Source organism: Monodon monoceros, unplaced genomic scaffold (genome assembly GCF_005190385.1).
Source record: "Monodon monoceros isolate NGI ecotype Baffin Bay Population unplaced genomic scaffold, NGI_Narwhal_1 Super_Scaffold_11, whole genome shotgun sequence".
NCBI classification, from domain to species: domain Eukaryota; kingdom Metazoa; phylum Chordata; class Mammalia; order Artiodactyla; family Monodontidae; genus Monodon; species Monodon monoceros.
The window spans coordinates 131,221,303-131,245,397 of record NW_021703767.1 but is presented as its reverse complement, the minus strand read 5'-3'; the positions used below and the strand labels follow the sequence as shown (position 1 = coordinate 131,245,397).

The 24,095-nt window shown below is 41.0% G+C and overlaps 1 protein-coding gene across 1 annotated transcript in view; it reads left to right on the top strand.

Moving 5' to 3' along the window:
• Positions 1 to 24,095, top strand: part of NEK11 (NIMA related kinase 11) — a 106,996-nt gene that overhangs the window by 30,929 nt on the left and 51,972 nt on the right. The window contains 6 exon segments of the mRNA XM_029213749.1: positions 8,174 to 8,339; positions 12,193 to 12,210; positions 13,127 to 13,159; positions 14,324 to 14,343; positions 14,845 to 14,880; positions 17,505 to 17,518. Of these exon segments, the coding sequence (XP_029069582.1) occupies positions 8,174 to 8,339; positions 12,193 to 12,210; positions 13,127 to 13,159; positions 14,324 to 14,343; positions 14,845 to 14,880; positions 17,505 to 17,518 (287 nt within the window).

Below are 24,095 nucleotides of genomic sequence, written 5' to 3'. Positions count from 1 at the left end.
AGGAAATAAGACATAGCCCCTGTTCTCAAGGGGCTTATCTCTGTTCTAATCTTTATGTACTGCACAGCTAAACCTAACTCCCTTCCTTTGGGCTTTCACAGCCTGAAGCACGTACAAATATGTGGAGTGTTCACCACGTCCTCCACCTCTGCTTCTAATCTCTTCTTTAAAAGCCTCCTCTTTCTTCTTGTAGCAAAGTGTTGGTATCAGGATATCTTTGGCCACCAAGATGGCTTAAACAATAAGAAAGATTCATCTCCCTAACAAAAAGTCCAGAGGGAGAGCAGATCCCCGTGGTGAAGTCGTCAGGGGCCTTGGTGCCTTCCTTTCACCCAGCCTGTTGTCTCAGGACAGTTCCTTCCAGACGCCAGCTGGCTGCCGAGGTCAAAGGAGTCTCAGGCGAGTGATAGCGTTGCAGAGATGGAGGAAGGGGACTCTCCTCCTACGCTTCCCTTTTTTATCAGTGAGGAGCACCTTTCCTAGAAAACCATCACGAGCCCTCCCCACATCTCCCAGGCCAGAATTACACCACATGTCTAGACTGATCACTGGCAAGGGGACTAGGATTACATGGTGGGCTTAGATCAGTTATGATTCACCCCAGGGGCCGGGGAGAGGGGGAGACAACCACCCTCTCTTAATATAATTAAGCCACAATATTTAATGACTGTGCTCGTCTGTATAAATAAGAAAGACAGAACTGCCTGACCACTTGTCTGGAGGTGTGTGGGAGAAAGAGGGTGGGGGAAGAGCCCTCACTGGTTCTCAGGGGAGCTAGAGTTGGCTCCGTTACATCCCTGGTGGTAAAGAGAACTTTCCAAGGCTGTGGAAAGGAGCTCCAGGAAGCTGCTCACCGTGAAGGGAACCCACTCATTTTTTTGGCTGAAAGGAGAGGAGAGGGCAGTTTGTTCTCAGTGAGCTCTCAGGAGACAGTCCCAGCAGCTTTGGTAGAGGCTGTGACTTAGACACAGGGAGGAGATGGCTGCCTGGCCATGAAGGCACAGATACCCAGTCTGCCCTCTGTTACCCGCCCCCCCCCGCCCCCCGCCGACCAATTCACACTCACTCATGGATTCCTGGGCTCAGCTGTGGAGTCTCTGTCAAGCCCTGGGAGGAGAGCTTTGCACAGCAGAGCAGTTAGACACTTTGTGTCTTCTCTGTCACCTCCAGGGAGCTCCCCTGGGAAAGGGCTGGTTGGAGTCTGTCCTGAAGCCAGTTCTGTTCTTGAACTGACACCAGAGATTCCCTGCGGAGAACCTCCACTGGTTCTCCGCAGGGAAGCGCCAGCACCGTTTCCAGCCTTGAGACGTGTGTTCAAGCCATTTCTGTTTTTTAAATTTATACAGATGGGAAGAGTCATTGAATTCACATGATTATTAGATACTTTTTATTCAGGCAATATTTATCTTCAGAACTCCTGCTCCTGAAATTTCTGTTTACTCTTTTCTGTTCCTTAAAAATAAAAGGCAACCTGCCTAATTTGTTATGGTACCAGCATTGAAACACTGCATGGAACTTGTTACCACAAATGAAAATATAATCTAAACAGGAGCCAGGAAAAACATATTTGCCGAACAAAAATGTCTGAAATACTTCTACTGTTATTTGTTCTTCATTTTTTATCTGTATTATTATTATTATTAGTTATTTTTGCTTATTATCTGTACATAATACTCCCTATGCTGCTAACGTGTTTGTAAACGAAGTCTCGAGAAGCATAGGAGATGGAATTTATCTATAGGTTATAACTGATTTGCAGTTTCATTATTCAGTGTTACAGACACTTTGTCTCAGAATCACTATATCCTAGCTATCTTCAGAAGTAAAGGTAAAATAGAGCAGAATTTAAAGTGGAGAAAAGTTGCCTTTATTTTCATCCCTGTGACAGATGGTGTTGGGGCCCCACCCATGTCTCCTGGCCAATTAGCATTTCCTGTACGTGGACCCAGCCTCCACCTGCAGCAGGGGCAGTTCTGCCTGTGGCCTCCCTGGCTGTCAGGGCCTCTGTGCTCCAGTGTGGCGGAGAGTGGGGGAGTTGATACTCCCAGGAGCAGCCTGAGTCAGTGGATGAGGGAGTCGGTCCCCGCCCCTCGGGCAGAGGAGCCCAGAGGTGTGTTCTATGCCTGCCCTTAGGGTTCCTCCACAGTTAAGCCCCAGTTGCCCACAGTGGTAACTGGCTTGATAACAGGCCCATGAATGGCTCCCCTCCCTTCACCTCACTTTCCTACCCCTCTTCTTACTGCCCAAATTGATCACCTGCCTCAAATCCTGTCTCAGGGTTTGCTTCCTGGGGACCCCAAACTAAGAGAGTCCTCTAGAGCAGAGCATGGCTCGATACATTATCTTTTAAAATGTAGTTATATATAGCTCAAATGTTTTTTTCTGATTAAAAATTGGGATAGATAAATGGCAGGGGGCAGGGGGTGATGCAGGGGGTGGAAGGAAGGAAAGAGTGTTTTGTGAACCTGCCAGGTTTTTAGGTATTTAAAGAAATACCCCTCCCTGTAACATTTTCATTCTTCGTTCCATAATGTATACTGTGGTTGTGTGTGTGTCTGTGCATGAGTTACTCTAAAGAAGGATATATAGATATTGAAATTCTCAAGCAGTTTTCTTTTTTTGAAAAGTCACCTGATTATTAACTTTTGTAGCCTATTCAGGTAATGCAAATATAGCTGTCCCTCTACTGGCTATTGGTTTATACAGGGCAAATTGTAAAGAATGATCAATTCATTTCTTTTGCTACTTGGAATTCCCCTGGGGAGAAGGCAATTCAGCTTACTACAAAGTAGTTTCTGTGTGCAAAAGTGAATGTCCTGGGGCTCTAGTCTATAGATTTTATGTTTTTTTCTTCTCAAAGGAGAGTTAGGGGTCCTCAACCCATCCCCAGCTCTATTATTGCATTTATCGTGAAGTTGTTCAACTATTTTTGTACGTGTTGGCTTTCCCCATGAGACTGAGCTTTCTTGGAGGGCAGGAGTTTTATCTTTTTCATCTTTCTATCCCCAGAACATGATACTGTGTTTGGCATACCCAAGGCAGTCAGTAGATGGTGAAATAACAGAAATGTGGAACTTTCGATGTGAAGGTATTTGGCAGTGGCTGCCTGGCACCTTGTGTGGAGTCTGAAGTCAGGCTCAGCAGGAGGATTTTGCTCCTTAGTTGCTGGTGTCTGCCATGGGCACCTGAGTTTTGCTGTCCCTGCACTGTATGGTGATGTCATCTGAGCTCCGTCTGTGTCCAAAAACTGCAACATGCCTATGATCAGGGGTGGAGAGGAAAAGATCAGATGAATCAGAGTTTTTACCCTGAAACAAGCTGGGATCAGGGATTTAATTGTTAGAAACAAAGGCAGCTCATAGATTATGGCATATGATGATGATCCATAAAATAATATTAGCTTTTTCTCTGGCCACAGACCTTAAAAATGTTTCTGAATTGCTGAAAGGAGGAAAAAACAACTGAAATAAAATAAAATCCCATCTGTAGTATACTCTCCACTAACACCTACAATGTTTTTTCAGCTACTCCTTTAGGTACTTTTAGTTCCCGGCTTTCCCATCTTTTATTAATGTGCCACTTTTTGGAACAAATATCACGGCCATTTTTTCATGTCCCTTTACGTTTTAAAGTTATATGTCATATTAAAGGGGGTTAAGTTACTTTTAAAAGGATGTTTTTCCACTTTCATGATACTTCTACCCATAAAAGGCCCTAAATCCCTCAGAAGATCCTAAGTTTTAAGACTCAAATAAATGAATAAAAATTAACCTAAATGAGTCAAATTTTCGGAGGTTCAGTTTTCATTATCCCAAAGTGAGTGCTTCATGGGAATACCTCACAGTGCTCTGTGACTCATAATCGCGTGGGTCAGGGCTCTAGACGCAGATATGAGTAGCCGCCCTCTGCACGGTTGAGGCAGAAGGGGATTTATACTGAACACAGATGGCTCTCACAGCTGCGGGAGGCTGCAGGGCAGGGGAGGCTAAATTTCCAGGAATGTCAGCCTGGAATTGGCCCACTGCCACTGCCCCCAGGCCCACGCTCTTTCTTAGGACACCTGTATGAGTGAAGGGAGGTCCTGTGCCTGCCCTGTCCCACCACACAGCTCACACCCAAGGCAAGGTCCCGGCTTGGTCCAGCTGACTGGCAGAACCTAGGTCCCACACTGGCACCCCAACTCAAGGCAGGTGGGAGATGGGGAATTGTTTTTGTCTGTTTGTTTTCATCTAGGGAAGGCAGGACCCACAGCCCAGGGGTCTACTACAAGGTAGGGAGGCTGTCTAAAGACACTGGGCAGCCACAAATGATAGATTTCTGCTATGATACTGTCTCACGAAAATAGCAGGCAAATTGTCTAAACTGACCTCTAGTGTTAAAAAATTGTGCAGCAAAAAGATGTGAAGGAAGTACACAAAATTGTTACTGCTGATGATCTCTGTAGTGGATTGCGGACTATGTTTTGTTTTCAAATTTTTCTGTAATAACATTATATTTCCTTGTAAATTAGAAAAAAAATGAGATCTGACCATTTAAGAAAGGATTAGTTAAAATAATTGCAGCCTCGCTAGATGGATGAAAACTCTTACCTTGAAAGTCCTGAGCAGATTTAATAATCTGTTAAACAGGTGAATATTGAATTTTTTAAAGCAAAAAAATTACTGTCTTATTTAAGCTGCAGTTAAAATCTGTTTCCTGTGGATTTGCCCTCAGTGGGTACGGTAGCTGCTGATCAAATTAGAGAGTCACGGCAGCTTACATCAGGAGGGCCTCAGACATCACTTACCCTAACTTTGTAGCACCCAGCTCGATTTGAAGTTTTAGAAAATACAAACATAGTCACATACACACATTTATGCACACTGTCCTGCTTACTATCTGTCTTCCTCAGGAGACCCAAGGGCAGGGGTGACGAATTCTCAGAGCCCACTACACCACTACACACACAGCACTCCTCACTGAGATTGCAGAACTCTTAGGCCCCTTGGTTTACTTGTCCCTTGAAGACCTTTCTTTCACTCCTACCCCTTGCTGGACACAAGGGAATGTGAGGTTCCTGCTTTGGAAATATAGCAGGGCTTCTGCTCTGGGGCTCTTCTCCCCATCTGGGAGTTCTGTCCCTCAGGACACGGCCTGGGGGACATGAACTATTTTCAAGGGCTCAGCAGTGCCTAATGTTCGTGTCTCCCCTCCATCTGGTCCCGAGGGTCTCTCTCACGTCGGGCAGGGAGGACACTCACGCCACTGATCAGGTGCTCCTTCAGATCTTTTCTCTTTGTCCTTGGTCTCTCCTTTGGAAAATCAAAAGCCAGGGATTTTACTCATATTCTCTGTAGTTTGTGATGTCATCTTTTTCCTGAGGCAGCCTATGCTGCTTGTTCAATTTGAAATATGTGAAAGACTACAGGGAAATTTGGGGAAAATAACCCCGAACTTCTCAAAGATATCATCTGGCCCATTTGTATGGAAGGTGGGCCAAATTTGCAGGGAATGAAATTAGCTATAGTTATCCCAAATTTCCAGTCACTCTCCAAAGTCTGTCAGTTCACTACTGATTCTAGAAAGAAACATGCCACTTGGGAAAGAGAACAGAAAGTTTGCAAAATGAGTGAGTCTGAAGGGGTGCCTGTTTTGCAGCTGCTAAAAAGTTTCTCCTGAACAGCTGAAGTTCTGATAAAATAAATATCTGTCCTGTTACTTAGGAGAGGGTGACAGGCTGAGTGTCGCTGAGCCAGGGGCAAGCTTCCTTGACTTGGTCAGTTTCTGCACTCTGCTTGGCTGATAAGGCTCTCACATTATGTGACATGCAATGAGAGTTTCCTCACTCAGTTCTAGGTAAGGAAGGTGGAATATCTCCGCATCTGCCAGAGGTGATTATATTAGATATCACCTGTCTTGATAGCCCTACCTTCATCTGCTAAGCTGTGGGCAAATGAGATTTTATGCCTTATCATCAGGCTGCCAGACGGGGCTCAGGTAACTGTATGTAAAATCCCATGCCCTGTTGCACAATAGTTGATGTTTGCAAGAAAAAATAAGTATCTTAAAGCTTCCGATAGCATTTGTTCCTTCACAGCAAGAGAATATTGCAAGTTTGAGTGAGGCTTTATATTGCTGTGCTATATAAATTAACCACTGTGACTTTTACAACTGCACATTGGCTGGGGCGCAGTAAGTACTGGAAAAGTACCATGAATATGTCATTTGGCTTACGGCTTTATCATTTTTAGAAGTTACAGGAAAACAACCGCGTCTGTCATTTCAAGTTCCTTTATTATACCAAACAGTTTGAGATGCCACTCTTAATAACATGAGGTCATTTTTAACCAAATTCTTGCTGGAACAGTCTCTCTATAGAACACGTTACCAAGCAAGAATTTCTCCAGAATCCACTCCATTATCAAGTAGGGACCTGGTAGGGCGTTCAAGACCTAACAAAACCAATGTGATGGCCCCTGTCCAGTGTTATTGGGGCTGGTCCTTGGTTACATAAGGGAACAATTTTAAAATGAAATGACATAACTAAAACGTTTATATCAACTTAAAACATATTGTTGTACATTTTCTCTCATTTTTGTTGTGCAGCCAACATCTGATGTCCTCTGATGAGAGGTCGCTTCATCTTTTTTGCATAAACTTACCCATGTTAAGTTGATTAAGTTTTCCAAGTCTACCTTCTTTAAAGTAGAATGAGAATTTAGCAATCTCAGTTCAGAATTCTAGATTTTTACATTTTTAAACCAACGTTTTAGAACTGTCTTATCAATTACTTCTTTAACAGCATTTTGTTTTTTGCAACTTGTCATTATTAATCTTTGTGATAAGCGTTTGACTTAGTTTTTCTAGCAGAGACAACACTCACTCATCCTTCATCAGTTTGTCATATTTAAGTCACAGATTTACAATACTGGGCACGAGTGGCATAAACAGGTTTGGGAATAGACGCTATGACTTGGGTAAACACCTTAACTGGAAGGTGGTCCAGAGAGCACCTGCTGGCCACCGCGTCCCCAACACAAATGTGGCCATTGGCATCTGTTAGAAAGGGCTGCAGAGCTCTGGTTAATATAGGATTTGGTTAAAGGGCCTTTAATTAAGAGAGCTTCTACTATAAATACATTTTCATTAATATGCATAGATAGTTACTCTTAAATAACATTACTGCAAAATGTCTTCTAGTACAGGTCCTGCAGAGCTTAATGAACAGCTAAGGCTCACTTATAATCAGTGGAATCTGTCTGCGTACATAATTGGTGCTCTAAAGTGCTTCTCCCGGCAATCTGTTTACACTGTGGCACTGTAATTGGTTTGGTCATCAGTCTGTTTCTTTCTGTAGATGGGAAGAGATAATGTTTTGGTCCACTCCTCATTAGTTCTCACAATTTTTAAATTAATAATTTGGAGATGTAATGAGCTCTTGTTCCATTTATACATACTTGAATACCTCTGTCAACGTTTTTAGGTTTTTTTCTTTTCCTAAATACTGGTAGCAATAAAGTATGATATGCCAAGGACAGTTTTAAAAAGAAAATAAGTAGATATTGATTCTGCTGATATTAAGTTGATAGATTTGGAAAATTTTAGAGTTGAGAGACAGAGAGAAGCATGTGTATTTATACACACATGCGGAGGCAAAGAGAGAGTCAGAGAGGAAAAGAGAGTCAAAAAGAATAAGACAGATGCAGAGAGACAGAGTGACAGATTTTATAATTATATTATATTCACACACACACACACACACACACATATATATATAGAGAGAGAGAGAGAGACAGAGAGACAGAGAGACAGAGAGATACCAAGATAGGAATAGTGAGAGAAATAGAAAAGCAGACAGAAACAGGAAAACAGATAAGTAGAGACAGAAAACACACAAAGAGACAGAAAAAGACAGAAACAGAGACACCTAGAGGCTGAGGAAGAGCCGCTTCAGCCACGCCACTCAAGATTAGCCCTGTCTCTGCCCCGTGTGACCAAACTAGGGCCGCAGGTGTGGAGGGCACTGCCAGGACAGAGGCAGACCCAGGGTGCCCAGGAGTCACCAGTGATAGCAGAACTCTGAGTAGGTCACAGCCTGGGCATTAATTAGATGGCCCTGCACCGCTGTTCACATCTATTAAACATGTTTTTGAGTTCTAAATGTATTAAAAATTTTTTTTTTTTTTGGCTGCAGAAAGGTCCTGAAGGAAATCTCTACTGGAGAACTCAATCCAAATGAGACTCTGCAGGCCACTTTGGAGGCCCAGCTCCTTTCCAAGCTGGACCATCTAGCCATCGTCAAGTTCCATGCGAGCTTTGTGGAGCAAGATGATTTCTGCATTTTCACAGAGTACTTTGAGGTGAGACTCTCCTTCACTTTTTGAAATCTTAATAAAAATATATTTCATAGGACTTCCCTGGTGGCACAGTGGTTAAGAATCCGCCTGCCAAAGCAGGGGACATGGATTCGAGCCCTGGTCCGGGAAGATCCCACATGCCCCGGAGCAACTAAGCCCGTGCGCCACAACTACTGAGCCCGTGTGCCACAACTACTGAAGCCCGTGTGCCTAGAGCCTGTGCTCCACAACAAGAGAATCCACTGCAATGAGAAGCCTGCGCACCGCAACCAAGTGTAGCCCCCACTCGCCGCAGCTAGAGAAAGCCTGTGTGCAGCAATGAAGACCCAATGCAGCCAAAGATAAATAAAATAAATAAAATTTTAAAAATATATATATTTCATAGTAAAAAGCTGTCTGTAAAGAGACACCTCAGAAGTTTAACTAGCCAACCACAAGGTGAACTATAAATACCTGGGATGTTGTGTCTTGCTGCTAAGAGTGATCATCTCTATGTAATTGACAAACTTGTTTCTGATGAAGGGTTTCTCTTTCTTGGAAAACTCAGAGTGAATGTATTTTAAGGAGGAACTGCTGCAGAAAAACAATCCAGCATATTTATTTTTGGTGTGTGTGTGTGGGGGGTGCATTCTCCAAGCCTCCGACAACGGTTCGATTATTAGATGGATATTTAAATGCTGTAACAGAGGCCTGGACAGAGCAGAGGGACACCTCCTGAGTCCTGTGTTCTAGCTCTGTGGTTCATTTTCCCCAATGGAAACTTGGAAATGGGAATATGGCTCATTTTCCCCATGAAAATCCTTCATATTAACTCATTTGTGAATTATGGCTTCAGGTATTTGCAGTTTTCCCTGCCATTCCATGTTCTCCCCAAGTGATAATAGCTGTGCATTTTACTGAGCCCAAGTGAACATGAAGCTGCTGAGAAAGGTGCCGGGTGGAGGGGGCTTGGGGCTGACAAGGTGCAGCATATGTGGGTCTGGGCGGTCACTCCTGAGAGGCTAGGGAGAGGGGAGTTACAGGGGTTGGGTCAGAAAGAGAATACCCAAACATGCCCTTGCTCAGACAGTATCTTCCAGAACATTCTGAGAGCTAGTGTTAGCCAAATGTACCTTGGGAGAACCTGGTTCTATTCATACTTTAGAATGTATTCAGTTCATCACCTGGGTGTTGCTGGGGCCCAAGAGAAATGACGCTGGGAAGAAAGAAGATGCTCTTTAGAGGGGGAGGCAGGCCTGTTTGGGTCAGAGGGTGCTGGGTGTCTGAGGTGCGGAAAAGAAGAGGAAGGAGGAGGAGCAAATCAGAAGGAGTAAAGATAGCAACAAAACCCAGCCTCGCTGTGCTTTATATGGTAGCTGATGTGTCATCCAAAATGAAACCAGTAGCAAAGTTAGAATATCTGAAAATTTGATATCATCCAGGTCTTGGCTGTTCCCCTTCAGGACGGTCTCCCTGGCACAGCCTTGCTGGGAGTTTCCCCATCCAGTCTTGCCCCTCCTCTGCTTGAAGGAGAAGCGGGGGAAGAAAAGAAAAAGAACCAGGACATTTGGGTGTTTACTTCTCCTTCATCCAACAGATTTTTAAGAAAATCAGTAAAATGATGAGGTGCGCAGAGCATGGGTAAGAACAGCTGCTCTGGCAAATATGTCACTGATCTATGCAAAACCCAGGGATTTACAAATATAGCTACACTATGATCCATCAGCTATAATTTAATCATTTTCTTCTTTTTGCCCCATTCAGTTAATAAACTATCTTGTGTGGGAAGCAACTGGCTCCTATTGCTTATGCCTATTACTGTTACCTCTGCTGCTGCTCTCGGCACACTGAATTTTCCAAAGAGACTCTCACGATCTTAAAATATTTTTCACTGTAGTGAGGACTGTCCAGTGGAACTTTGTGTGATGATGGTAATACTCTATATTTGTGCTGTCCAATATGGTAGTTGCTAGTCACATACGACCCTTTAGCACCTGATGAAATATGGCTAGTATGGTTGAGGAGATGGATGTTAAACTTTATTTAATTTTAATTACTTTAAATGTAAATAACCACGTGTAGCTGGTGGCTACCATATTGAACAGAGCTAGATGATAAGCTATAACTTTCTCTCCTTATGTTAATTTTTAATTATTAATTTTCATGTAATTTTAATCTACTAGAAAAGTTACAGAACACAGTGAACTCCCATATACACTTCGCCCAGATTTACCAATTGTTATTTTTTCACATTTGCTTTATTATTCTATCCTTTCTATCTATCTATCTATCTATCACCTATCTATCTATCATCTATCTATCTATTTTTTCCTGAACCACTTGAGAGTAAGTTGCAGACATGATGCCCCTTTGTCCTAAATCCTCCTATGAGTGTTTTCTAAGGCCAAGGACATTTCCTTAACATAACTACAGTACGAAGATCAAAATCAGGAAATTAACATCGATGCAATGCTGGTATGTAATCCAGTGGTTGTCAGTGTGTGATCCCAGACCAGCAGCATCAGCATCATTTGGGATCTTTACTTAGAGATACAGATTGTTAGCTTCCACCACAGCCACAGCGAATTAGAAATTCTGGGGGTGGGAACTGGCTATCTGTTTTGACAAGCCCACCAGGTGAGGCTGAAGCACACTGCAGTTTGAGGACCACACATCTAATCCACAATTCACACTCAAATTGAGCCCATTTGTCCCAGTTATGTCTTTAGAAAGGACATTTCTATAAGAATGTCTTTTTCTCACGCAGGATCCAATCCAAGATCATCTGCATTACTTTTTAAATGCTGGCGGTTTCCAAGGGCTGAGCTGCTCCTCCCACCCCAGGATGTTGCCATGGTGACTGCCGCTGGCCGGGGAGCAGCTGCTGGGCTTCCCTGTTCCACCTGCTGAGCTGTCAGGACGCGCTTCCCTGAGGAATGACGTGTGTGGGTCGCTAGTTTTCCTTGTTAACCGAGATATTTCTCATCTTCATGAGCTTAGCTCACACAAACCTGGCATTATCCTCTTCTTATTGAGGTAAAATAATAATATTGGAAATGGCAGATGGCCAGACTTGCACCTCACAGAAAAATGTTATCACCATTGAAATAGCTGGGTTTTTTGATCCCCAAGTTTCCTCTTCTGTAATTTAATTTGGAGCCTTGCAATATTGAAATACACACATATAAATGCATTCACGAGGCTGCTATGTCCACCACCCAACCCTTTGGACGCATCACATCAGATTATGAGTGTAAAAAGCAAATTACCCAATTCTCACAACTTCTTGTCAAGATCTAACTAAATCTTTGATGGGGAATAGTACCCAAACTACCAAAGTGACAGAATGTTTCAGGTATTGGTGCCTTCCATTCTCCTCCAGCCAGGGAAATGGGGCAACTTGCTGTCCCCTGTCCCTCCTCCACAGTTTCCCACCTCTTCATCTGTGCCCTTTCAGAATGTCCTTCCTCCTGACCCCATGTTTTCAGTTCCCACCCATCCTCCCAGGCCCGCTGAAATGTCACCCACTCTACAAAGATTCCTATAATCTCCTGGCTGGAAATCACTTCTCACCCGATCCCCGACTCTCATCGCATTTCAACTCAGTGACACACAGCACATTATACATAGTATCATCCATCTCAGATCAGACTCTCAGCGTGTGGGATTGATCTTTTTCTGATTCATTTTTGTATTGCATCATGAACCCATGTAATGAGCCACAAAAAATTAGTACTCAGGAAATTTCTTTTCTTTTGACGAATTCTTTACCACTTGCTTCCAGCTGCCTCTCATCTTATTTCTGTCAAAAGTCGGTGGTAAAATTTTGGATCCTTCTATCTGTCATATATGTTGAAAGCACTTTGTCAGAAAGCAGGGAAGGTTGGACTTGTCTGTTTGCTGCACTGTGATATTAACATAGCTAAATAAAAATTATATCAATATAGTTGTACTGCTTAACCTTGGCTGCACACTGGAATCACCTGAAAAGCTTTCAGAACTAATGAGGGCTGAGGCCTTCCTTCAGAAAGTCTGATTTAATTGGCCTGGGGAATGACCCAGGCATTAGGATTTTTGAAAGCTCTCCAGGTGATTCTAATGGGCAGCCAGGGCGGAGAACAGCAAAAAAAGGGAGAATGGCCAGTGTGGAAACAGAAAAATATAGTCATAGAAGAAAACCATGTCAGTGTTTATGGAGCACTGAGCAAAGATGAGGCTCAGCTGAGAACAGGGGAGTCTGGCTGGCTCTGCTGGTGGGTGTGGTTTTCTGCTCAGGCCACCAGCTGGCTGCTGTTATTCATGAAAATTACCTGCCTCGTTCTCCGGGCTCCCTGAGCAACCTTCTATCCTGTTTCTCCTCAAACTTTCATGCCCTGATTTTAGCATTTTTTCAGTGGTAGTTTCCTTGAGCAGTTTTTACTGTGATATTTGCCTAATGGTGATTATGTATTTCCCTCATTCTTTCTACATTTATTAATTAGGGCTCTCCTGTTAGAAAGAGCTATTCCACTGTTCCTTCTCCTCCATTGATGTCTTTATTCAATTATTTATATCAGTATGGACTCAGGGATATTTATTTTATTCTATGGGTTATAGCCCAATGCTGTCATTATTAATTTTCTTTCTCAAATTGGTCCAGCTTCGGCTAGTGGGGCTCCTTCAGATTGGCTCCTGTGTCCTCTAAACATGCCCCCATCCTTTTTGAAGAAGTGGATTCTTATCTATAAACTATATTTTGTAGATGAGGAAATGGGAACCCAGAGAGGTGATTTTCTGGCAATCACATGGCTGGAATGTTGGATTTCATCCAGGACCAGGACCAGGATCACAGGGGTACAGGGAAAGCTGCTCCTGTTTTTCTTTTACTTGGATTGCTCCTATTCCTCCCTTAATATTTAACAGAGTCAGGGCTTCCCTGGTGGCGCAGTGGTTGAGAGTCTGCCTGCCGATGCAGGGGACACGGGTTCGTGCCCCGGTCCGGGAAGATCCCATGCCACAGAGCGGCTGGGCCTGTGAGCCATGGGCACTGAGCCTGCACGTCCGGAGCCTGTGCCCCACAACGGGAGAGGCCACAACAGTGAGAGGCCCGCGTAGCGCAAAAAAAAAAAAAAAAAAAAAAAATATATATATTTAATAGAGTCAACCAAATAGTTCATGGTGCTTACCTTCCCAAGCATGAAATTATCTACTTCTACCTGGACATGAATCAATAGAGATTAATTGTTTTATTGTTCATATCAACAATGTTAACCAAACATGTTTCAGATGGTGGCACTAAACTAAACATTGATTTTAACACAGCTACATTAATCAAGCCTGTCTGTGTGAATTATGCAAAATATAAAGCTAACACTTTCGTTTACAAGATGAACAGGTTCTGGGGAATCTGATGTACAGCATGGTGACCATGGTTAACAATACTGCACTTAGACACTTCACATTTGTCAAGAGAGTAGATCTCAAGTGCTCTCAACACACACGTGTGCGCGCATGCACACACACGCACACAGGAATCATGTGAGATATTGGATGTGTCAATCAACTTGACTGTGGTAAACATCTCACAGTGCACATGTCCACCAGATCATCCTGTTTTATGGCAAACCTGCTCCTTCCCTTGGCTTATTCTCGCTTGTGTTCTGTATCTTTATCTATCTCTATATAATACATACATATACATAGACATAAAAACACATGTATATCAATTTGTACACACACATATGTCTTAATGTAATGATAATATAATTAATTATTTTATTTTCTATCAATAGTAGACTAGATAGGGTTTGAAACAGTAGAAAGTGTGTGGACTCTGGCATCACACTGACTTCTGTTCAAATCTTGGTCCATTTCCTTGAACAAGTTATTTCATTTTTCTGACCCCTACCTAATTTTAAGATAGAGTAAACAACACTTAGTATATTATTAGGTTTTTATAGGTATTTGAAATAATAAAGTTAATTTGTTAACTTTATGAGTTAAAATAAAGTTAAAAAAGGGACTATCAGACCTTTCCTCCTAATAGACTGTCAACAATGGAAGCTGTCTTTATATAGTTCATTATTTCAGTGTGACCTCACTCTCCCCCAGGTTGTTTTCTAGAAGGCGAGCTAATTTTTACCTCTGAGTTTTTGGCTTGCAGCCTTTAGTGTGAGGATTTGTGCCAGAAGGAGGAAACATGGAAAATTTTAAACACTAATGGGTCCAATAGCAACATTCAAGCAAATACTTTCTAAGGATCTGTTTGTAATATAAAAAGAACATTTTAAATCTCCTCTTATGTTTCTCATTTATGCAAATTGTTTAAATAAACCAAGTAAGTGGGTTGAGTTTTATAATGTTGAAATTCTAGTGAGTCTCTGTAGACTCTTGCAAGTGAATTTGGCAATGACATGCACCACCAGGCTTATTGGTTCTCAGAGGGTCCTTACAACTTCATGCTGGATGTCTTGGGTCTACCGTTAGAGACAAACCCTTTGTTGTCCTTCAAAGCCACTGCTGAAGCTCTGTCTGAGGCCACGAATGAGAGACACTCCTGGTATATTGATCTTTGTGGCATTGATTAGTGACCTTCTGTCTTAGTCCGTTCAGGCTGCTATAACAAAATACCGTAGACTGTGTGCCTTATAAACAACATACATTTATTTCTCACAGTTCTGGAGGCTGGGAAGTGTAAGATCAAGGTTCTGGCAGATTCAGTGTCTGGTGAGAACCCAATTCCTGGTTTGTAGACGGCCATCTTCTTGCTGTGTCCTCACATGGCAGAAGCTGGGAGGGAACTCTCTGGGGTCTCTTTCATAAAGGCACTAATCCTATTCATGAGGGCTCTACCCTCATGATCTATTCACCTCCCAAAGGCCTCACCTCTTAATACCATCACACTGTGGGGTTAGGATTTCAACATATGCATTTTTGGGGACACAAACATTGTCTATAGCATTATCCTTCCCAGTGTGAGTTCCAGGTGCCCACACATCAGGGCTGTCTTCAGTGGTCTGCATTGCTGGGATTGCTGCTGATTAAGGGAACTAGAGATATCTTCAGAGAGGTGCATCCCATCAGAGCCCTCCGGTTTTCCTGGGCAGCTCCTGCCTGGCTATGTAGGCCTCCCTGAATTCACTGTGCCAGTTCTATGGGTCTAGACTTTATTCAGCTAAAGAAGATGGTAAATAGTATGTATCTTGTGTTTCTATACACCTAAACTGATCTGTTCATGATCTTTGTAAGTACCATAAGTAAAATCATTTGACTTGTTCCATTTACTTTCTTTTTTTAAACTATGAAATATTTTAAGTTTTCACAAAAAAAAGTTTAAAAATAAGGCCACTGATTTTTATTTAAAGTTGTTGATGTAAGAATTGAAAAACAAAACTAGTTTCATTTAAGAGAAATGTATGAATGCACTAATATCAAGCAATTCATAAGCCCAGTAGAACTTCTGGCATTTGGAGTGTGGCTTTAGCTATGATATATGACTTTCTATAAATATGTGATCAAAAATAGAATCAGAATAAAACACTCCAAATAGTTTATTTTAAAAAAACAGTCCAGTGATTTATAGGTGAAAGCGTTATTTCATGTTACTTCTTAAAAAAAAATAAATTCTACCACTTTATTCTTATTTATGTACATTTACCTCAGCAGGAAGAAAACTTACTCTAAAAGAATTTGAAAGAAAATTAGCAACTAAACCCAAGTGTGCTCAGTTATATTTTCAAGACATAAATGTCACAATACTACATGGCATTCTTTAGTAACTATTTAAAACCTGGATCTTCTTATTTTGCTTTTAAGAGCATAACGTGGTTTGACATTTTCCCCACTTTTTATGAACTCCATTTAGAAATTTAAAAATATATTATAAAATAATTTTTATTCGACCCAGACTTTCTCAAATACATCTTTTGCCTTTGGAATTTTTTAAACTATTGGACAAAATGTTCCCATTAATAGGTGAGATAGTAAATATTTGGCCCATTTGTGTTATTATATAGCAGCACTTTTTTAAAGTGCAGTCTATGGCCTGTCCCAGAGTCACTTATGATGCTTGTTAAAAAATACAAATTCCGGGCTTCCCTGGTGGCACAGTGGTTAAGAATCCGCCTGCCAATTCAGGGGACATGGGTTCGAGCCCTGGTCCAGGAAGATCCCACATGCTGTGGAGCAACTAAGCCCGTGTGCCACAACTACTGAGCCTGCGTGCCACAACTACTGAAGCCCGCACGCCTAGAGCCTGTGCTCTGCAACAAGAGAAGCCACTGCAATGAGAAGCCCACGCACCACAAGGAAGAGTAGCCCCCGCTCGCGGAAACTAGAGAACACCCGCGCGCAGTAACGAAGACCCAATGCAGCCAAAAAAGAAAATAAATAAATAAATAAATAAATTTATTTTAAAAATACAGATTCCTTGGTCCTCTCCTAATTTACTGAATCAGAGTCTCTGTTGATACAGCCCAGGAATATGCATTTTAAACAAGCAACTTGAATGTGCCTGATACATGCAAAATTTTGAGGTCCACTGGAAGGATGTCTCAGAACCTTAGTTAAAGGAGATGAAGAGTGTGAGGGAACTGTATCTGAAGATGTCCGCCCAGAGAATTAATCAGGGGAAGCGCTTTCATTTTAAAATGAAGAAGTAGGGAGAACAATTTTTCAAGCTCCTTCCAGCCCTGAAATCCTGAGATTGTTTTGCCCTTTGTGTATGCTCTGAACATTGCAGTCTCACTGTATTCAGGCTCTGAGAAGGCTCTCCTCTGTCTTTTATTTTATTTAATTAATTAATTAATTTATTTATTTTAAATACAAAGAACTCTTGCAAACACTTCATTCAGATTCACTGGATAACATTTTCTGATGCCAGGCTCCACTCCTCATTGAATTTCATGGCTCACAGTGTGAATAATACTGAAAGAGTTCAGCCCAGTCTCCCTCTCCTAGTAGATGAAGGAACAGAGGGCAAGAAAGTATACTCGACTTAACTCAAGGGGGTTGTTAACATTTCACTTCATTTGTTTTATTCTCTCCCCACCTCTTCCCCCACCTAAGTATTTAAAAGTTACATAATCATGCATCTTACCCCTAAATACTTCAGTGGCTATTCCTAAGAACAAGAACATTCTCTTCATAACTATGATTCAATTTTCAAATTAAGAAAATTTAACATTGATACAATACTATTTTCTAATAAAGTTTCCATATTCAAAGTTTGCCAATAGTGCCAGTTGTGTCCTTTGTGGCAACAGTGAGTATAGTTCACAGACAGAACGTACACTAATGAGTAACAGAGCAAGTGGGTTAAGCGGAGTCTGGTTTTTTTCTTTTCTTTTCTTTTCTTTTTTTTGCGGTATGCCGGCCTCTCACTGTTGTGGCCTCTCCCGTTGCGGAACACAGGCTCCGGACGCGCAGGCTCAGCGGCCATGGCTCACGGGCCCAGCCGCTCCGCGGCATGTGGGATCCTCCCAGACGGGGCACGAAACCGTGTCCCCTGCATCGGCAGGCGGACTCTCAACCACTGCGCCACCAGGGAAGCCCAAGTGGAGTCTGGTTTTTAAGATAGACTCTACTGTAGTTTAATTTTTGTTAAAAAATATGTAATAAAATGGAATGTCCCCTATGCTTTCCTCATGGAATGTTAGATCTAACATTATAAGATGGACTCATAGGGATGCTTTGTTCGTCTCCTAACTTCCTTTTTTTTTTTTCTTTATTGGAGTATAATTCCTTTACAATGGTGTGTTAGTTTCTGCTTTATAACAAAGTGAATCAGTTATACATACACATATGTTCCCATATCTCTTCCCTCTTGTGTCTCCCTCCCTCCCACCCTCCCTAACCCGCCCCTCCGGGCGGTCACAAAGCAACGAGCTGATCTCCCTGTGCTATGCGGCTGCTTCCTACTAGCTATCTACCTTACGTTTGGTAGTGTATATATGTAAATGTCACTCTCTCGCTTTGTCACAGTTACCCTTCCCCATCCCCATATCCTCAAGTCCATTCTCTAGTAGGTCTGTGTCTTTATTCCTGTCTTATGCCTAGGTTTTTCAAGACACTTTTTTTTCTTAAATTCCATATATATGTGTTAGCATACGGCATTAGTCTATCTCTTTCTGACTTACTTCACTCTGTATGACAGACTCTAGGTCTATCCACCTCATTACAAATAGTTCAATTTCGTTTCTTTTTATGGCTGAGTAATATTCCATTGTATATATGTGCCACATCTTCTTTATCCATTCATCCGATGATGGACACTTAGGTTGCTTCCATGTCCTGGCTATTGTAAATAGAGCTGCAATGAACATTTTGGTACATGACTCTTTTTGAATTATGTTTTTCTCAGGGTATATGCCCAGTAGTGGGATTGCTGGATCATATGGTAGTTCTATTTGTAGTTTTTTAAGGAACCTCCATACTGTTCTCCATACTGGCTGAACCAATTCACATTCCCACCAGCAGTGCAAGAGTGTTCCCTTTTCTCCACACCCTCTCCAGCATTTACTGTTTCTAGATTTTTTGATGATAGTCATTCTGACTGGTGTGAGATGATATCTCATTGTGGTTTTGATTTGCTTTTCTCTAATGATTAGTGATGTTGAGCATTCTTTCATGTGTTTGTTGCCAATCTGTATATCTTCTTTGGAGAAATGTCTATTTAGGTCTTCTGCCCATTTTTGGATTGGGTTGTTTGTTGTTTTGTTATTGAGCTGCATGAGCTGCTTATAAATTTTGGAAATTAATCCTTTGTCAGTTGCTTCATTTGCAAATATTTTCTCCCATTCTGAGTGTTGTCTTTTGGTCTTGTTTATGGTTTCCTTTGCTGTGTAAAAGCTTTGAAGTTTCATTAGGTCCCATTTGTTTATTTTTGTTTTTATTTCCATTTTTCTAGGAGTTGGGTCAAAAAGGATCTTGCTGTGGTTTATGTCATAGAGTGTTCTGCCTATGTTTTCCTCTAAGAGTTTGATAGTTTCTGGCCTTACATTTAGGTCTTTAATCCATTATGAGCTTATTTTTGTGTATGGTGTTAGGGAGTGATCTAACCTCATACTTTTACATGTACCTGTCCAGTTTTCCCAGCACCACTTATCAAAGAGGCCATCTTTTCTCCACTGTACATTCCTGCCTCCTTTATCAAAGATAAGGTGACCATATGTGCGTGGGTTTATCTCTGGGATTTCTATCCTGTTCCATGATCACTCTTTCTGTTTTTGTGCCAGTACCATACTGTCTTGATTATTGTAGCTTTGTAGTATAGTCTGAAGTCAGGGAGCCTGATTCCTCCAGCTCCGTTTTTTGTTCTCAAGATTGCTTTGGCTATTCGGGGTCTTTTGTGTTTCCATACAAACTGTGAAATTTTTGTTCTAGTTCTGTGAAAACTGCCAGTGGTAGTTTGATAGGGATTGCATTGAATCTGTAGATGGCTTTGGGTAGTAGAGTCATTTTCACAATGTTGATTCTTCCAATCCAAGAACATGGTGTATGTCTCCATCTATTTGTATCATCTTTAATTTCTTTCATCATTGTCTTATAATTTTCTGCATACAGGTCTTTTGTCTCCTTAGGTAGGTTTTTTCCTAGATATTTTATTCTTTTTATTGCAATGGTAAATGGGAGTGTTTTCTTGATTTCAATTTCAGATTTTTCATCATTAGTATATAGGAATGCCAGAGATTTCTGTGCATTCATTTTGTATCCTGCTACTTTACCAAATTCATTGATTAGCTCTAGTAGTTTACTGGTAGCATCTTTAGGATTCTCTATGTATAGTATCATGTCATCTGCAAAGAGTGACAGCTTTACTTCTTTTCTGATTTGGATTCCTTTTATTTCCTTTTCTTCTGTGATTGCTGCGGCTAAAACTTCCAAAACTATGTTGAATAAGAGTGGTGAGAGTGGGCAACCTTGTCGTGTTCCTGATCTTAGTGGAAATTATTTCAGTTTTTCACCATTGAGGATGTTGTTGGCTGTGGGTTTGTAATATATGACCTTTATTATGTTGAGGAAAGTTCCCTCTATGCCTACTTTCTGCAGGATTTTTATCGTAAATGGGTGTTGACTTTTGTCGAAAGCTTTCTCTGCATCTATTGAGATGATCACATGGTTTTTCTCCTTCAATTTGTTAACATGGTGTATCACATTGATTCATTTGCATATATTGAAGAATCCTTGCATTCCTGGGATAAACCCCACTTGATCATGCTGTATGATCCTTTTAATGTGCTGTTGGATTCTGTTTGCTAGTATTTTGTTGAGGATTTTTGCATCTATGTTCATCAGTGATATTGGCCTGTAGTTTTCTTTCTTTGTGACATATTGTCTGGTTTTGGTATCAAGGTGATGGTGGCCTCATAGAATGAGTTTGGGAGTGTCCTTCCCTCTGCTATATGTTGCAAGAGTTTGAGAAGGATAGGTGTTAGCTCTTCTCTAAACGTTTGATAGAATTTGCCTGTGAAGCCTTCTGGTCCTGGGCTTTTGTTTGTTGGAAGATTTTAAATCACAGTTTCAATTTCAGTGCTTGTGATTGGCCTGTTCATGTTTTCTATTTCTTCCTGATTCAGTCTTGGCAGGTTGTGCATTTCTAAGAATTTGTCTGTTCCTTCCAAGTTGTCCATTTTATTGGCATAGAGTTGCTTGTAGTAATCTCTCATGATCTTTTGTATTTCTGCAGTGTCAGTTGTTACTTCTCCTTTTTCACTTCTAATTCTATTGATTTGAGTCTTCTCCCTTTTCTTCTTGATGAGTCTGACTAATGGTTTATCAACTTTGTTTATCTTCTCAAAGAACCAGCTTTTAGTTTTATTGATCTTTGCTATTGTTTCCTTCATTTCTTTTTCATTTATTTCTGATCTGATGTTTATGATTTCTTTCCTTCTGCTAACTTTGGGGTTTTTTTGTTCTTCTTTCTCTAATTGCTTTAGGTGCAAGGTTAGGTTGTTTATTCGAGATGTTTCCTGTTTCTTAAGGTAGGATTGTATTGCTATAAACTTCCCTCTTAGAACTGCTTTTGCTGCATCCCATAGGTTTTTGGTCGTCGTGTCTCCATCGTCATTTGTTCCTAGGTATTTTTTTATTTCCTCTTTCATTTCTTCAGTGATCACTTCGTTATTAAGTAGTGTATTGTTTAGCCTCCATGTGTTTGTATTTTTTCCTGTAAGTGATATCTAGTCTCATAGCATTGTGGTCAGAAAACATACGTGATACAACTTCAATTTTCTTAAATTTACCAAGGCTTGATTTGTGACCCAAGATATGATCTATCCTGGAGAATGTTGCATGAGCACTTGAGAAAAATGTGTATTCTGTTGTTTTGGGATGGAATGTCCTATAAATATCAATTAAGTCCATCTTGTTTAATGTATCATTTAAAGCTTGTGTTTCCTTATTGATTTTCATTTTGGATGATCTGTCCATTGGTGAAAGTGGGGTGTTAAAGTTCCCTACTATGAATGTGTTACTGTCGATTTCCCCTTTTATGGCTTTTAGTATTTGCCTTATGTATTGAGGTGCTCCTATGTTGGGTGCATAAATATTTACAATTGTTATATCTTTTTCTTGGATCAATCCCTTGATCATTATGTAGTGTCTTTTTTTGTCTCTTCTAATAATCTTTATTTTAACGTTGATTTTGTCTGATGTGAGAATTGCTACTCCAGCTTTCTTTTGATTTCCATTTGCATGGAATATCTTGTTCCATCCCCTTACTTTCAATCTGTATGTGTCTCTAGGCCTGAAGTGGGTCTCTTGTAGACAGCATATATACGGGTCTTGTTTTTGTATCCATTCAGCCAATCTGTGTCTTTTGGTGGGAGCATTTAGTCCATTTACATTTAAGGTAATTATCGATATGTTTGTTCCTATTCCCATTTTCTTAATTTTTTTGGGTACGTTATTGTAGGTCTTTTCCTTCTCTTGTGTTTCTTGCCTAGAGAAGTTCCTTTAGCATTTGTTGTAAAGCTGGCTTGGTGGTGCTGAACCTTCTCAGCTTTTGCTTGTCTGTAAAGGTTTTAATTTCTCCATCAAATCTGAATGAGATCCTTGCTGGGTAGAGTAATCTTGGTTGCAGGTTCTTCTCCATCATCACTTTAAATATGTCCTGCCAGTCCCTTCTGGCTCACAGAGTTTCTGCTGAAAGATCAGCTGTTAACCTTATGGGGATTCCCTTGTGTGTTATTTTTCCCTTGCTGCTTTTAATATGTTTTCTTTGTATTTAATATTTGACAGTTTGATTAATATGTGTCTTGGAGTATTTCTGCTTGGATTTATCTTGTATGGGACTCTTTGTGCTTCCTGGACTTGATTAACTATTTTCTTTTCCATGTTAGGGAAGTTTTCAACTATAATCTCTTCAAATATTTTCTCAGTCCCTTTCTTTTTCTCTTCTTTTTCTGGAATACCTATAATTCGAATGTTGGTGCATTTAATGTTGTCCCAGGGGTCTCTGAGACTGCCCTCAGTTCTTTTCATTATTTTTTCCTTATTCTGCTCTGCAGTAGTTATTTCCACTATTTTATCTTCCAGGTCACTTATCCGTTCTTCTGCCTCAGTTTTTCTGCTAATGATCCCAACTAGAGTATTTTTAATTTCATTTATTGTGTTGTTCATCGTGTTTGTTTCATCTTTAGTTCTTCTAGGTCCCTGTTAAATATTTCTTGCATTTTGTCTATTCTATTTCCAAGATTTTGGATCATCTTTACTACCATTATTTTGAACTTTTTTTCAGGTAGACTGCCTATTTCCTCTTCATTTGTTAGGTCTGGTGGGTTTTTATTTTGCTCCTTCATCTGCTGTGTGTTTTTCTGTCTTCTCATTTTGCTTATCTTCCTGTGTGTGGGGTTCCTTTTTGCAGGCTGCAGGTTCATAGTTCCCGTTGTTTTTGGTGTCTGTCCCCAGTGGCTAAAGTTGGTTCAGTGGGTTGTGTAGGCTTCCTGGTGGAGGTGACTAGTGCCTGTGTTCTGGTGGATGAGGGTGGATCTTGTCTTTCTGGTGGGCAGGTCCACATCTGGTGGTGTGTTTTGGGGTGTCTGTGGACTTATTATGATTTTAAGCAGCCTCTCTGCTAATGGGTTGTATTGTGTTCCTGTCTTGCTAGTTGTTTGGCATAGGGTGTCCAGCACTGTAGCTTGCTGGTCATTGAGTGAATATGGGTGCTGGTGTTGAGATGGAGATCTCTGGGAGATTTTTGCCATTTGATATTATGTGGAACTAGGAGGTCTCTTGTGGATCAGTGTCCTGAAGTTGGCTCTCCCACCTCAGCGGCACAGCACTGACTCCTGGCTGCAGCACCAGTAGCCTTTCATCCACACGGCTCAGAATAAAAGGGAGAAAAAGCAGAAAGAAAGAATTAGTAGAAGTAGAAAGAAAGAAAGAAGGAAAGAAAGAAAGAAAGGAAGCAGGGAGGGAGGGAGGAAGGAAGGAAGGAAGGAGGGAAGGAAGGATAAAAAGAAAGAAAGAAAGAAGATAAAGTAAATAAAATATGGTTATTAAAATAAAAAATAATTATTAACAAAAAAAATTAAACAAAAAACAAGCAAAAAACGGACGGATAGAACCCTAGCACAAATGGTGGAAGCAAAGCTATACAGACAGAATCTCACACAGAAGCATACACATGCACACTCACAAAAAGAGGAAAAGGGGAAAAAATCATAAATCTTGCTCTCAAAGTCCACCTCCTCAATTTGGGATGATTCATTGTCTAAAGGAGGGAAGGAAGGAAGGAAGGAAGGAAGGAAGGAAGGAAAGAAAGAAAGAAAGAAAGAAAGAAAGAAAGAAAGAAAGAAAGAA